Genomic DNA, 12528 nt, shown 5'->3' on the forward strand with positions numbered 1-12528 from the left:
AAGTCTCTGAAATTAGCAGTATTTTAAATTTAAATTCTAATTTTAGTCTTTATTTACTTTAGTGACTAATTCTTTAAATTTAAATATTGTTAATATCTTTTAGTGAATATATAAAGATAAAGAGATTAGCTATATCTTTACTGATAGTACTATTAGTTGTCATCTCCACACAATTAACAACAATATTTTGTAAGACAAAAAAAAAATAATAATAAAAGAGTTTGGAGAACTAGTCTAATACTTACTAAATAAATCTAGGGAAAAAAACCCTATTATTACTTAAGGTAACCGCATTAAACTGTTGGTTTTAAAAAAAAAACTTATAGAGGTCATGCTTTACTTTCAGTTCAGGGGAGCACACACTGAAACTAGAAGTTCAATTCATAAAAGTACCTGATGGTGTTACATGTAGATGATAGTTTAAATCCTTCAAAAAGATAATGCCTATTGAAACAGAATTTAAGGGATTTCAATATATTTAATTCTGCTTGTGGAGCTGGATATTCTTTGGATTTAAGCTTATTGGCCATGAGATATCACATTTATTTAGGGCTTGGTATAGAAAAAAAACATTCTGTGTTATATTTAAAAGGAGAGGATAAAATGACAGGGATTTTAATGAAGAAAAAAAAGAGAAAGGAAGGAGAGGGAAGGGAAGAGTCTCCTAGTTTGTTTGCTTAGTACAGATAAGGAAAGAAAAATAATAGTATAACCATATTAAAACTATCCATGCCCTAACCACATGCCAAATTTTGTGTTCATTTACTGCGTTTCTTTGAATCCCTAACTTTTACAATTTTTTGCTTTATCTTTATTTTCTAAAGAAACAGATCAATTTTGTTTTGGCAGGTAGGCCTTTATTCAAAATTCATGGTTACTTTACTGAGAGTAGTTTTCATTTTGTTCTCTTTAGGATTTCTCGTTGTTATAAAAAAGAAAGCCAAAAAAAAGATGTTTCCGACTGCTGCTGCTACTTCTGAAGGATCCTCAGTTTCGGGTCATGAGAGGAACGAGTCTCATCCATATGAAGGAGTTCGAAAGTACATATACAGTACTCCGTTTATAGTCTGCATAAACTATTCTTTATGGCTTTGACTATTAAACTGACTAATATGGGTTTTATGTGACTCAGAGTCACGGATAAATCATTCTATATAGCTGAAGTACGTGAGAATGATGAAACCAAGAGCGAGGAAATAAGTAAATTTTTATGTACATTAATTCAGAATTTCCATATTATACGTAATTTGAGGGGGGGAAATATCCACCACTTGATAAGTTCAAAATTCTAATGTTATGTTTACCTGTATCTTGCAGTACATCTTGGTGAGTCAAGCAACATTGTTCAAGTACTTTTTATTATGACTTCAAAAGGGGAAGTGCAATGATTAATGCAACTCTGATAACTTTAACTATGGTTTATGAATGGGAACATTTCAATAAAGTGCAAGTTGATGAAAACGTGTTTTTATACTTGCACTATTCTTAGCAAACATTTTTTTATGGGAAAAAAAGTGTAATTTTATTATTATATATGTGCAGGTAAATTTGACAATGAGGTAAATGCAGCAAGAGCTCATGACTTGGTGGCCCTGAAACTTGGGGGATCCGGTGTAAAAACAAACTTTCCAGTAAGCTAAGTTTCTATTAGATTTATTTGCCATTCCAAATATGGATGCATATATAATAATAACAACAATAAATAAAGTAAAAAGATAAAACTTTGCAGCACTTATAATTTTAAGATGAAACTTTGGCATATGTGATAGATGAGTCCATGCACATATATTGTCCAACAATACCTTTTGTTGTTCCAGGAAAGCCAATACAAGGCAGTGCTGGAGACTATGACTGATATGTCTAAAACAGAAGTTGTCGATTCTGTCAGAATGTAATATCAGAAAAGAACTCTTCAGTGAACCACTTAAACTCCTAGTTTCCTTTGTTATCAATTCAATCATTTTCATTTCCCCTACTAAATAACGTATATTGATCAGTGCAAATCATTTTGTATCCCTGTATATATCTATAGGTTAAGTTTCAGTTTTATGAAGTCCATCTCCATGTTCCGTGGAGTCTCCAGGTATACACAAAAATATAGCTAGTGGTCTTTTAATTTCTAGCTATATATATTCATCTCTTTCACTCGCTTCTACTTATTTTAATCAGAGATTTCTCTACTGGGAAATGGCAAGCATATTTGGACAAAGGCAACGACGATCGCATCTTCCTTGGATTATTCGGTGAAGTCTTTTATATGTTTCATAGACGTATTCTATATAGTATTTTTTTTAAAGTATTATTAACATCTAAACTGTTTAAAGCATTGATCAGTTTCTGAGTTTTCAATTATATAAACAGACACAGAAGAGGAAGCAGCTAGGGCTTATGATTTTGCGAGCATAAGGTTGAAAGGGCTCAGCGCCATTACTAATTTCAGTATCAGGTTTTATGATGTTGATGCCATTTTGCTTGGGCAAACTGATGATGAAAAAATGGTATATGAGTCAAAAGTCACTGTCCCTGTGGAAGATACGCAGCATTTTGAAGTGTTTCAGAACATTACTGGCCAAGGCTCTTCAACAATGGTATATGGTAGTAATGAAGGCAATCTGAACAGGGTGGGAGAGGAAGAAGTTGAAATGCCGTTGATGTCAGGAAACACAGAAGAACAGGCAAATTCTGTGGCATTGGCCTCATTAGAAGGAAATAGCTCCACTACAAATGTGCCCTTACAAAGAGAAAGTGACACTACAAGAAATGTGGACAGAAGTGGAGGTCAGAGAAGCACGGCCAGGGAAAGGTTCAATGCTTATAAGAAATTCATCAAGAGGCCTAGACCAAGTTGAAGTTATGTTAGTGGACAAGTTCAGAATTGAGACTGTGATTGGACTATTAACTAAATTTCAATGTTGAACAGCTTTCTCTGTCAAACAATTTGTTGTCCATTTGTTGAAGTTAAACTTTAATTGCACACTACACTAGTGCAAGATCTGGTAAGAGCTTGCATGCATTGCCTGCTCTTTTTGTCCTTATGCATGTTTGGTTTGAAGTTAATTTATATATATACCATTTAGTATATACCTATCTTGGAAGAGTGGATACATTGTGATCCTGTGATTCTCCAAGCGTGTGCATCATCTTTAATATTTATTTTCAAACTATAAATTATTTTTTTTCATACAAGTTTTCGTTATTTAGTGGTATTTTGCTTCCCATGTATGGTAAGATATAGAGCTTAATTTCTTGCTGTATTAGGATTTCTTTGTTCATGGTCATGGTCATTTTACTTAAGTTGGTTCTTTGAATGAAGCGTGTACAATTTTCTTTTCTTTGGAAATTTTGTGTGATCAATAGAAAACGAAATATTGATTTAACAGTGTTACAAATAAAATTATTATTGTCGTTCTTTGGGAAAGAATTCCTTATTCAGGTTTGTGTGTAGGACTACTTTAAGGTTAATCTCACATTTAAGGTCAAAAATATGAAAGTAACTAATTAAGATAAGCTTCCATCCACTTTCACACTTGCACTGGATTTATTTTGGGCGATTCAAAAGAGAAAGATTTGTGAGGGATATCAGTACTTTTCTTCTTTGTTTGAAGAGATATTAAAAATAAGAAGTCGTAAAAATTCATGGCCCGCCAAATTACAATCCTCTCATTTTAGTTATGATTCGAGATGGAAATTTTACATTTAGTATGCTTAAAAATTAAATATTTTTTATAATATAATTTTTTATTAAATAATAATTAATATTTTTATATTTTAATTAAATTTGAATTAGTTTTTATATAAGTTTGAGTTAAAATTGTGTACTAGAAAATTTCAATTTTTTTTATTTATGAAAACTGTTGGACTTTTTTGGAAAGTGTATCTTATGAGTAGAATGTTGTACTTCCTCGGACTGAAAAGTTTATAGAAATTTCATTATCTTGATTAAATGTTCTTTATAGTGCATCATAATGGTTTGCATAATATAGTGATAAAAGTGTAGTGTAAAATATGGCAAAATAAATAGAGAAGCTGTTGATATTGGATTTCATTTGTTAAGAATTCCGTAACCTACCCATACATGTATCATTTCAATCATGTAATTTACTCAATTCAAATTTCCAATTCAAGACAACTCTTTGATATTGATCAAAGAACTTTAAACAATGATCAATTTCATGATGATCAAATTAATGCTCTTGCATTAATTTCAGAATTTATATGCATTTTCCAATGCCAATCAAACTTCAAATGTAATATATAAAGAACAAAATCATGGAAACTAGTGTGTATATATATATATATATATATATATATATATTAGAATATTGTGATAATTTGAAAGATATGTATTTGTGTTAATTTTTTTATTTCAATCTTATTATCTGATACATATTACAAAGTGGACTTTAAGTTTAATTCAACCTCATAAAATCAACTCATGAGGTGAAGTTTGCACCCATTTATATACAATGAAATGTCTTAATCTCTAGTCATGTGAACAGACCTCCTTTATAAATCTTCAATATTTGTTCTTATGCGTATTTTTGTTTGTTTATCCTCTTCTTAGTTTTCTAGCCGTGTTAAACCACAAAAGAGTTAAAAAGCATAAAAAAATGTTTATATATTTTATTTTAGTCTATTTGAAATTTTAATTTTTATATTATAGTTTCCAAATTGTTAAAATTAAGTCTTTTATCTCAAAATTTCATTCAGTAATAATTAGTATAAAGGTAATGTAAGTGCGATAGATCATTAATTTACATAAATTTATTAGTAAAAAATATATAAACACATGAACCGAATAAATAAATAAATGTACATGATGTAACAATAACTAATTTGTTGTTTTTATTTTTTTTACATTTTTCCTCTCCTAACTAATTTATGCAAATAGTAGATCGCAATTTTACTAACTATTAGAAGAGATTTTGGGGGTGATTTTGATTCAATTTATACAATTATTAGGAAATTATAGAAACTAAATATTAATAATTAAAAATATATGTGAACTAAAATGAAGAAAAAGTAAAATAATGATTTAGAAGTTTTAGATTAATTTTTTCATGAAGTTTCAATTGGCTCATTTTACACTATATTGGGCCCCCAACATCGTGTGTTGCTCAATCCAATAAGGCGAATTCTTCCTAATCCTGCACCTTTAAAAGAAAAAGTGAAAAGTCTTTCTCTTCATATTAAAAAATCTAATTTATTTAAAGAACATATATATATATAGTGCACAATCTGGTATGTATTAATAGATCTAAAACACATACCCAATTATATAATTAGATTTGTAAAATATCATTGTACAATTAGATATATAATACCAGATTCGATCTATGAAATTTTCAGAGAGATATTATGGAGATACTAATCCAATATCAAACATAAAATGAAAAACAAAACTAAATAAAACAACTTACCTCAATCACCATCTTCATACCATCAATAACCACAAACACCATCGGCCATCACAACCAAACGCATAACCACCACAATCACGAAATTGTTTCTTTCAAAATGAAGAAAACACAACCACAAATCCCTACAATATAGTGACAAGGGCAGAAGTGGAATTAAAAAATTATATGGAGATGAAGAGAGAAATGTTGGAGGTGCAATCCGCCATCTAATAATACAAGGTTTTTTAATAATAATATATTTGAAAATTTATTTCAATTATTTTATTGGACTAACTTATAAATTTATTTCACACTACTTACTGTTATTTTTAGTTTTTAATAAAATATTTGATCTTTTTCTATAACTTTATATGAAATAATTTTCAACCATTAATTTTACCAAGTACTTTCTATTGCAACACATAAATCAACTCTATAATTTTTAACTAAAACATAACCTTTTCAACTTTTTCAATTAATTTCCAAATACAAGTTCAAGTGTTCTATTTGTAATACGTAATAAAGGTTTTATGAAGTGCATTTAAGTTGCCAAAACTAACATGGAAAAGATACTGGAACTACAAACCATCAATCCGATGCCTTTACCACAGAAAGAGCTTGAGTATGAAATAAACAACTAATCTCACATTCTATCACATAATTTTGTATACTCATTATAGAAATAAATAAATATTAAAATTTCCTATTACAAATGTATCTTGCATGGTAATAATAAAACAGACAGATGCAACACTGACCAGAAGTAATTCTTTAATGCTACACTATTATGACTTGCTTTTTATATACAAAAAATAAAAGTTCAGGCTTAAACTCTGCTGTTGATGAGCATTCTCAAAGTATCTAAATCTTTCTATTCCTGCTAAATATCCAAGATATTCATTTTTCCCTTGGTAGGTATCGACACATGTGAACTTACAAGGCTCACATGGACCAAACTTCACGTAGGAGTTGGTATCTAGCATTTGTGGTGGGGTGATCCCCTTGTTCTTTGTGATTACCTTTTCCAGTATGAGTGACTGATGGAGATGAAGGAAGCTTGTCAATGATGGATGTAAGAGGGGAATCAAGTTCATCTAGCTCTTCATCACTGGTGTATCCTATCCTCTGAACAGCTGATACATTTCTTCCCAAGTGGGACTTTCCTCCAGCCTCTGCAACTTTCTCTGCCACATTAGCAGAGGAGGGAGGCATGTACACAACAGGAGCTGCCACATAGGGGAAGCTTCTTACAGGTTCTGATGACAATCTTCGCTCTATAATAGTCTGAAGATGAAGTATACAAAATTCAAGATATTAGTTTCCAAAAATGCTACACTATATATCAAAATGTTACAAAATATATGCTTCATGAAATTACATTGCATTAAAGGTAGTATCAATCTAATATAAATAATTAATTTGTTATTTCCTTCCTAATGTTATTGAAGTGAAATTACAAAATTTAATGTTCTTAAATTCTCTTAGACCAACACTTAAATTCGTTTGAGTTGGTAAATCTAGCAACAAATTGATGTATCCTCATAAACAGCTTAAAAATAAAAGTGGTGTATGGTATACCTCTGCGTTCAGGGCCTCCAAGACAGTTCCTGGAACAAAGTCTGGACAGAACTCATCCGGAGTGAAGTTGCAGAGAACCCGAATAACCAATGAAAGACTGATGGATGGACACACCTATAAGCACAACAATAAAATATAGGGAATGAAGACAATGACAAGCCAATAAAATGTGAAACTGATATGTAGCAAAAGAAAATGGTACGTAATTCAGAAACTAACCTCTTGTCTGATTTTTCTATCTATAAGCATGTCTTTAGGTAGCATCAGAAGGTCACTCAAGTCGTTTAGGAGAACAAATGATTTAGGTTCACCGTTCCCACCCTGCTTTTCATCGTTCTCACTGTTCTCCTGATCTTCTTGTAGACAATCTTCAACGTCCATGCCAAACATGTCAGTAAGCCATCTAGCCCAATTGCCAACCTGCAGTTCAAGTAGCTCTTCCATAAGCATAGACACATAAACTAAAAACTTCCTATATATTATGAATCCTTAATACTTCGTTATAGTCACATGATTCATGCCAACTATGCAATATAAACCCCAGATTTTGATCGGCCATAATCATACTATCATTCTTTTCAATTACACCACTTTTAATGGCTTTGGACATTACCACAAGAACAAGATCAATAATAGCTCAAGGAATCAGAAATGTCTCTCGAATATAAAATCACAAAAGCATACACAACATGATATCATCTAGGCAGATGAGTTTTTAAGATCACGTATTAATATAAAGGGGGCTCAATACTCCAGAGATATCATGAACAGTCACCATGATTTTATCTTCAAAGAAAAAAATATACGAAGTAATCTATTAATGCTACTCAAATCAGATGAACTGGTAAACCGAAACAGTACACTGTACACATCAGAAACCATTTTTCTTGTACATTACAAGCTTTAGTTTTTTTTCCTTTTTAATGTGTCTACAAGCTTTAGTTTCAACACAAGCAGGTTGTCCAAGTTATATAAACTAAACACGCTAAGCAGAGTTGGTTTTTTTAATTATACCAGCAATTTTTTCAAAAAACCGTCCCTCAAAGAAACTGACAGGCTATTGAAGATGAAAGCTGCCAGATTTTCAAATATTCAAATTTAACTTTAAGACAAGGTGCGAAAGCCAAGCAGTAACAAAAAGGGCAATATACGTACAGAATTTTTTAGCTGTGCACCAGACCCAAAACTTAAATCCCCAGCTGGAATTGGCAAAACCTTTGAATCCACAATAGGGTCTGATATAGGATCAGTTGGTATCTCAAGGGCCGACTCCCGAAGAATAGCATTGAACATAGCAATATCTAGTCTAGCTATGCATTGTTCCATTACCTGGTGAAAGGATTTAAATCTACTTAATCCTGACCAAAAGAAAGGGAGATTATAAACAATGCAAGAAGGTTATCATTGATACTAAAAAACACACCATTCTAGCCAATACGGGCAAACAACCACACCCATGTCCTCCTGCTCGAACAGGACAGAGTCGTTGAAAGGCATCTTGGAAAGCATTTCTCCAAATATTGATGGAAAAATTTCCTTGATTGTGATCACCCAGAGCAGGTCCCATCAACTTCCCAGTAGGTTTATTTGATGAGTCCCCAACTGAAGACTGCATATAGGGTGTCAAAGCCTGAAAACATAGCATGCTTCTCAAGTTATAAAAATGCTTCGAAGAATAATACTAGAGATCTACTGAGTCAATAGTTCTTAAGAGTATGTGAATTATCAAATTTACTAATCACAAATCAACTGTAGAGCATATTAAATAATAGTATTGATTATGGTTAATTCCTATTTGGAATTAAACTAGTAGATATATTAATCACGTGAATAAGATGGCTGGAATAGCCATTGTTCTCCTCCCCACTGTACTGGACAATATGTAAGAATGATTATTCTCTTATATCAGTGAAATGCATCAATTATCTAACACAGGAGACAGTATCTACCTGCCACCACACTGACTCCACTATCCGAGAAAAGATCCATGATTCTACTCTTTCTAAGGCAAAGGTAAAGGTTCCTGTCTCTTGCCAATCTTCAACGAGAGGCATCAAACCACTTCCTGGTTTACCATTGGAGCTACTTTTCCGTTTCAGTGCAATATACTTCCCATCATTTCCCTTGCCAGCCCCATTTGACTCGGCCAACCTTTTAAGGAGACTAGCTTGACATGAATTCCCAAAAGTTTGTGAAATTATCTCTCTAAGCACAACGGTATTTGACAGCCAGAAAGTTAATCTAAAACACAAACCAAGAAAAAAATATTTATTGTTCATGTTCAAATTAGTAAACAACAGAATTTTAATAATAAAACAAGCATACCTTGAAACATCATTACCACAAGACTTAGCAACCAAAATGAGGCCAGAAACAGTATTCTTGGCAATTGTGGCTCGCCTTTTTTGGGTCCAATGCTTGCAAGCATGTATATAGAGCCTAGAAAGGCGCCGAGCTGGTGTGTGCACCTTGTGTCCTGAGCTTCCATGCTCTGGTACAATAGAATAAAGTGACACTTCGAGAGCAGCAACTTCTCTAAGTTCCTCTTCGAGCTTTTCAATTCGCGATTCCATTTCTTCAATTTTTAATTCCACAGCTACCCCATCGTCATGTTCACCATTTTCTTCAGCATTAACTGTTTCATGACTTTCATATTCACTTCCTATGCTCTGAGCACCATTGGGGGGTCCATCCACAATATCAAGTTCCTTGATCTCTTGGACTGGTTTTTCATCAACACCTTCAGAGGAATCTGACGAAACATTTACAGGATCTTTCACAGTCTTAGAATTGGTTGAGGAAGAAGTACATTTGTTTGCCACTTTGGAGGGCCCTTGATTTGAGTTTAAAGATTTCTTTTGATTGCTATCTGATACCTTTGATTGCAATTTATTTGCTTTTTTAACATATCTCTCCTTTGAACCATGGTTGTTTTCTGGAGGATTCACTCTGACCTTACTTTTAGGATCTTTAGAAGCCATTTCTGTTCTCTCATCCTCATTTGTGAAACAATCACCTTGGGAAGATACTGAATCCTTTACTGTCTCAGCATCTGATACTTCTTCATTCCCTTCCTTTTGCTCTTTCTCCAAATCAGTGGAATGATCATCAGCCACTTCATTTTTGTTTTCATTAGCAACCATTTCATTAACTTTCATCTCGGCAAGTGCTTCCTCAGACCTGTTGACATCGTCCAGGTAATGTATATCCACATTTTCATAAGTTTCTGAATTCTCTGAGGCCGTGTTGGAATCACTTATAGTATTATCTGCAGTTGGTCTACCATTATGGAGTGTCTTGGATTCAATTCCTTTTTCATTCATTGTTTTGGAAGAATTATATTGAGGCAATTTATTCTCTCTCCTTTCGGTTTTTCTTGGACCCTTTGTCTGACTATTTCTTGAAGCTTTTCTCTTCTCAATTTCTTTCATCCTTTCAAATTCCTTCAACTACCAATCAAATGAAGATGCTGTGACAGGGGGAAATGATAGCAGTAACTAACCTTAGCAATCTCGTTAAGCGCTAGTTCCCAAATCCTATAGTCTGTAATCGCTAACAATACCTACTCCCCAGAATAGTGCTTCGGCTTCCACCACCAGAGAAGTGCGTTCAGAACCTCTCTGTTTTCCCGGGGGATTAAAACAGCTAGTATCTACCTGCAAAAGTATAGATAAAATAACTGACTAGATTTTTACAGAATAATATTCAATAATCATAAAGGGAAACCAAGAAAGACTATCGGTAAAAGCGGCGAGGTGAAGGCATTTGAAGCATTCATCACAATAAGTACCAAAAAATCAAACATACAGTATATGTGAATGCACAAGCTCAGAATACAAAACCCAGAAATATGACAATTGCAGAAAATTCATTCATAAAGAACATAAATTGCAATAATTGAAGGGAACCAAGTTCAATTTCAGGCCACAAAATTTATGCATGAAATAAATCAAGACCTCGTTTAGAAAGCAACTAATAACAACTACTCTACAAGAGTATACAGCGGTCGAAATCAAAATGAGAGCATACAGAAAAAACAAAAATAAATTCAAACATAAAAAAATATAAATCAAAAGGCACAGATGCATTAATCCGAAATTTTTGATAGGCAATTCTGCATTCATTTGGATCTTGTCCACACTAGTGAAATTGAAGTAAGTTCCTAAAATTGAACAAACATGGTGTCATGGCTTCTTTATTTTATACTCTCTCTAGGAGCAAGAAATGCGTCTTCTCAGACAAAATAAAAAACAAAAAACACTTCTTTGTGGTACCAAGTCGAATTAGAATGGAGTGACAGCGACATGCTGGTAAACTGGAAATATTCTCAGCAAAAAAGAAGAATAGCCAACCAAACAAGATGCGGCCACCATGTTAGAACAGAAAATAAAAATAAACAAATTAAAGAATCTTTCGATCGATTTGCGAGAAACCAGGCACTATCAGAGACCTAGAAGTAGAGGTTGAAGAAATTTCCTTCATCACCAACGTCATCACCAACATCAAATATGCTAGCTGGCTATATTCCAATAATTTCAATACCCCATATAACAACTGTCACTGATCAGTCTAAAAATCTTGTCTTTTTTTTAACTATTAACTTTGACCAACCCAACTCATCAAGTAAAATTAGGATTTAGCAGTGAAAGCTTATTCATTCAACTACTACATTTCCTTAATTTCCACTAAAAAAGCATTCAAAACAAAACAACGGAAAGAAACAGACTCGTTACATCACACTCACTATTTAATAAACAGAAAACAAAAATGAAAAACCGAAGGAGAAGGGTGAGTTGGGATTTTGAATATTATTTGCAGAAAAAAGACAATTGTAACCGTACCCAAAAGCATTGTTCTTGACGTTTCTCTGAGAACAAAACAAAGATGGCAGAATGAGAAACAAAGACAAACAAAAAGAAGGGCATTTCACGGGAGAAAATAAAGAGAAGAGAGAGAGAATACAAACTTAAAAACTATAACAGTCACAATAAAGAAGAAGATGGAACAGTTAAACACGTTAGAACTTGACTAACCACACGCAAAAATGATGGCAGACAAAAGGATCCTTGGGATTAGTAACGTTGTCTCTCTTGTTTGTAATGATGTTTTGTAACAAATTCAAACATTTCTCGAGGAGAAAGTTCTCACTTCTCGATAGAGAGATAGCAGAGAAGAAGAGTGCAGGAACGTGCACGCGTTTTAAAACGGAACAGAGAGTGGTGTGGGAAACCGGGAATGGTGTCGGTGCATGAAGGTGACCGGGTATGGCCGGTTATTAGAGTCAACCTTTCAGTGGGTGCGATGTGATCCTTGTGGACCCTATTATTATTTCCTAAAACGCACCGCACCGCCCCTCCTTCTCAATACTTTAATAAGATGTTTTAATTCTTATTTCTTCTCTTAATCCTCTTCATCACTGGGTTTTGATATATGGAGACCCTTCTCTTAAATGACATTTCGGTGTAAATACTCAATATCAATATTTTGTATGACATTTGTAGAACACGTATTCGTGAAGTATTCAGTTTAAAAAGTATTTGTTAAGTTTTTT

At 33.1% G+C, this 12528-nt stretch overlaps 2 protein-coding genes across 5 annotated transcripts; one reads left to right on the forward strand and one right to left on the reverse strand.

Annotated features, from left to right (window-relative positions):
* Nucleotides 1-951: 951 nt before the first annotated feature.
* On the forward strand, nt 952-2849 carry LOC137816005 (AP2-like ethylene-responsive transcription factor BBM). Its single transcript, XM_068619110.1, has 8 exons — nt 952-1040; nt 1133-1200; nt 1318-1326; nt 1543-1631; nt 1818-1891; nt 2033-2083; nt 2170-2243; nt 2362-2849. Exons 1-8 carry the CDS (start codon nt 952-954, stop codon nt 2847-2849), a joined length of 942 nt encoding a protein of 313 aa, XP_068475211.1.
* Nucleotides 2850-6024: 3175 nt separating this feature from the next.
* Nucleotides 6025-12223, reverse strand: LOC137814086 (uncharacterized). 4 transcript variants are annotated; one of them, XM_068616643.1, is made up of 8 exons: nt 12011-12223; nt 9303-10633; nt 8927-9218; nt 8401-8607; nt 8133-8306; nt 7197-7397; nt 6978-7091; nt 6025-6683 (listed from the first exon to the last, which is right to left on the reverse strand). In XM_068616643.1, exons 2-8 carry the CDS (start codon nt 10406-10408, stop codon nt 6342-6344), a joined length of 2436 nt encoding a protein of 811 aa, XP_068472744.1. In that variant the 5' UTR covers nt 10409-10633; nt 12011-12223; the 3' UTR covers nt 6025-6341. The 4 variants fall into 4 exon arrangements, with proteins under 4 accessions (XP_068472744.1, XP_068472745.1, XP_068472746.1 ...); XM_068616644.1 differs by lacking the exon at nt 12011-12223 and adding an exon at nt 11819-11959; XM_068616645.1 differs by lacking the exon at nt 12011-12223 and adding an exon at nt 11428-11564.
* Nucleotides 12224-12528: the final 305 nt, after the last annotated feature.

The sequence above is a fragment of the Phaseolus vulgaris genome, chromosome 1 (assembly GCF_000499845.2).
Source record: "Phaseolus vulgaris cultivar G19833 chromosome 1, P. vulgaris v2.0, whole genome shotgun sequence".
In the NCBI taxonomy this organism is placed as follows: Eukaryota; Viridiplantae; Streptophyta; class Magnoliopsida; order Fabales; family Fabaceae; genus Phaseolus; species Phaseolus vulgaris.

What these genes read in the sequence shown, in the direction of transcription:
- LOC137816005 (XM_068619110.1), top strand. Translation starts at nt 952, where the DNA reads ATGTTTCCGACTGCTGCTGCTACTTCTGAAGGATCCTCAGTTTCGGGT. An exon ending in GTGTAAAAACAAACTTTCCA is followed by an intron (nt 1,632 to 1,817) that starts GTAAGCTAAGTT and finishes TTGTTGTTCCAG; the next exon opens with GAAAGCCAATACAAGGCAGT. An exon ending in GTTGTCGATTCTGTCAGAAT is followed by an intron (nt 1,892 to 2,032) that starts GTAATATCAGAA and finishes ATATATCTATAG; the next exon opens with GTTAAGTTTCAGTTTTATGA.
- LOC137814086 (XM_068616643.1), bottom strand. Translation starts at nt 10,408, where the DNA reads ATGAAAGAAATTGAGAAGAGAAAAGCTTCAAGAAATAGTCAGACAAAG. An exon ending in GTGCACAGCTAAAAAATTCT is followed by an intron (nt 7,398 to 8,132) that starts GTACGTATATTG and finishes CTTGAACTGCAG; the next exon opens with GTTGGCAATTGGGCTAGATG. An exon ending in TGGAGGCCCTGAACGCAGAG is followed by an intron (nt 6,684 to 6,977) that starts GTATACCATACA and finishes CTTCATCTTCAG; the next exon opens with ACTATTATAGAGCGAAGATT.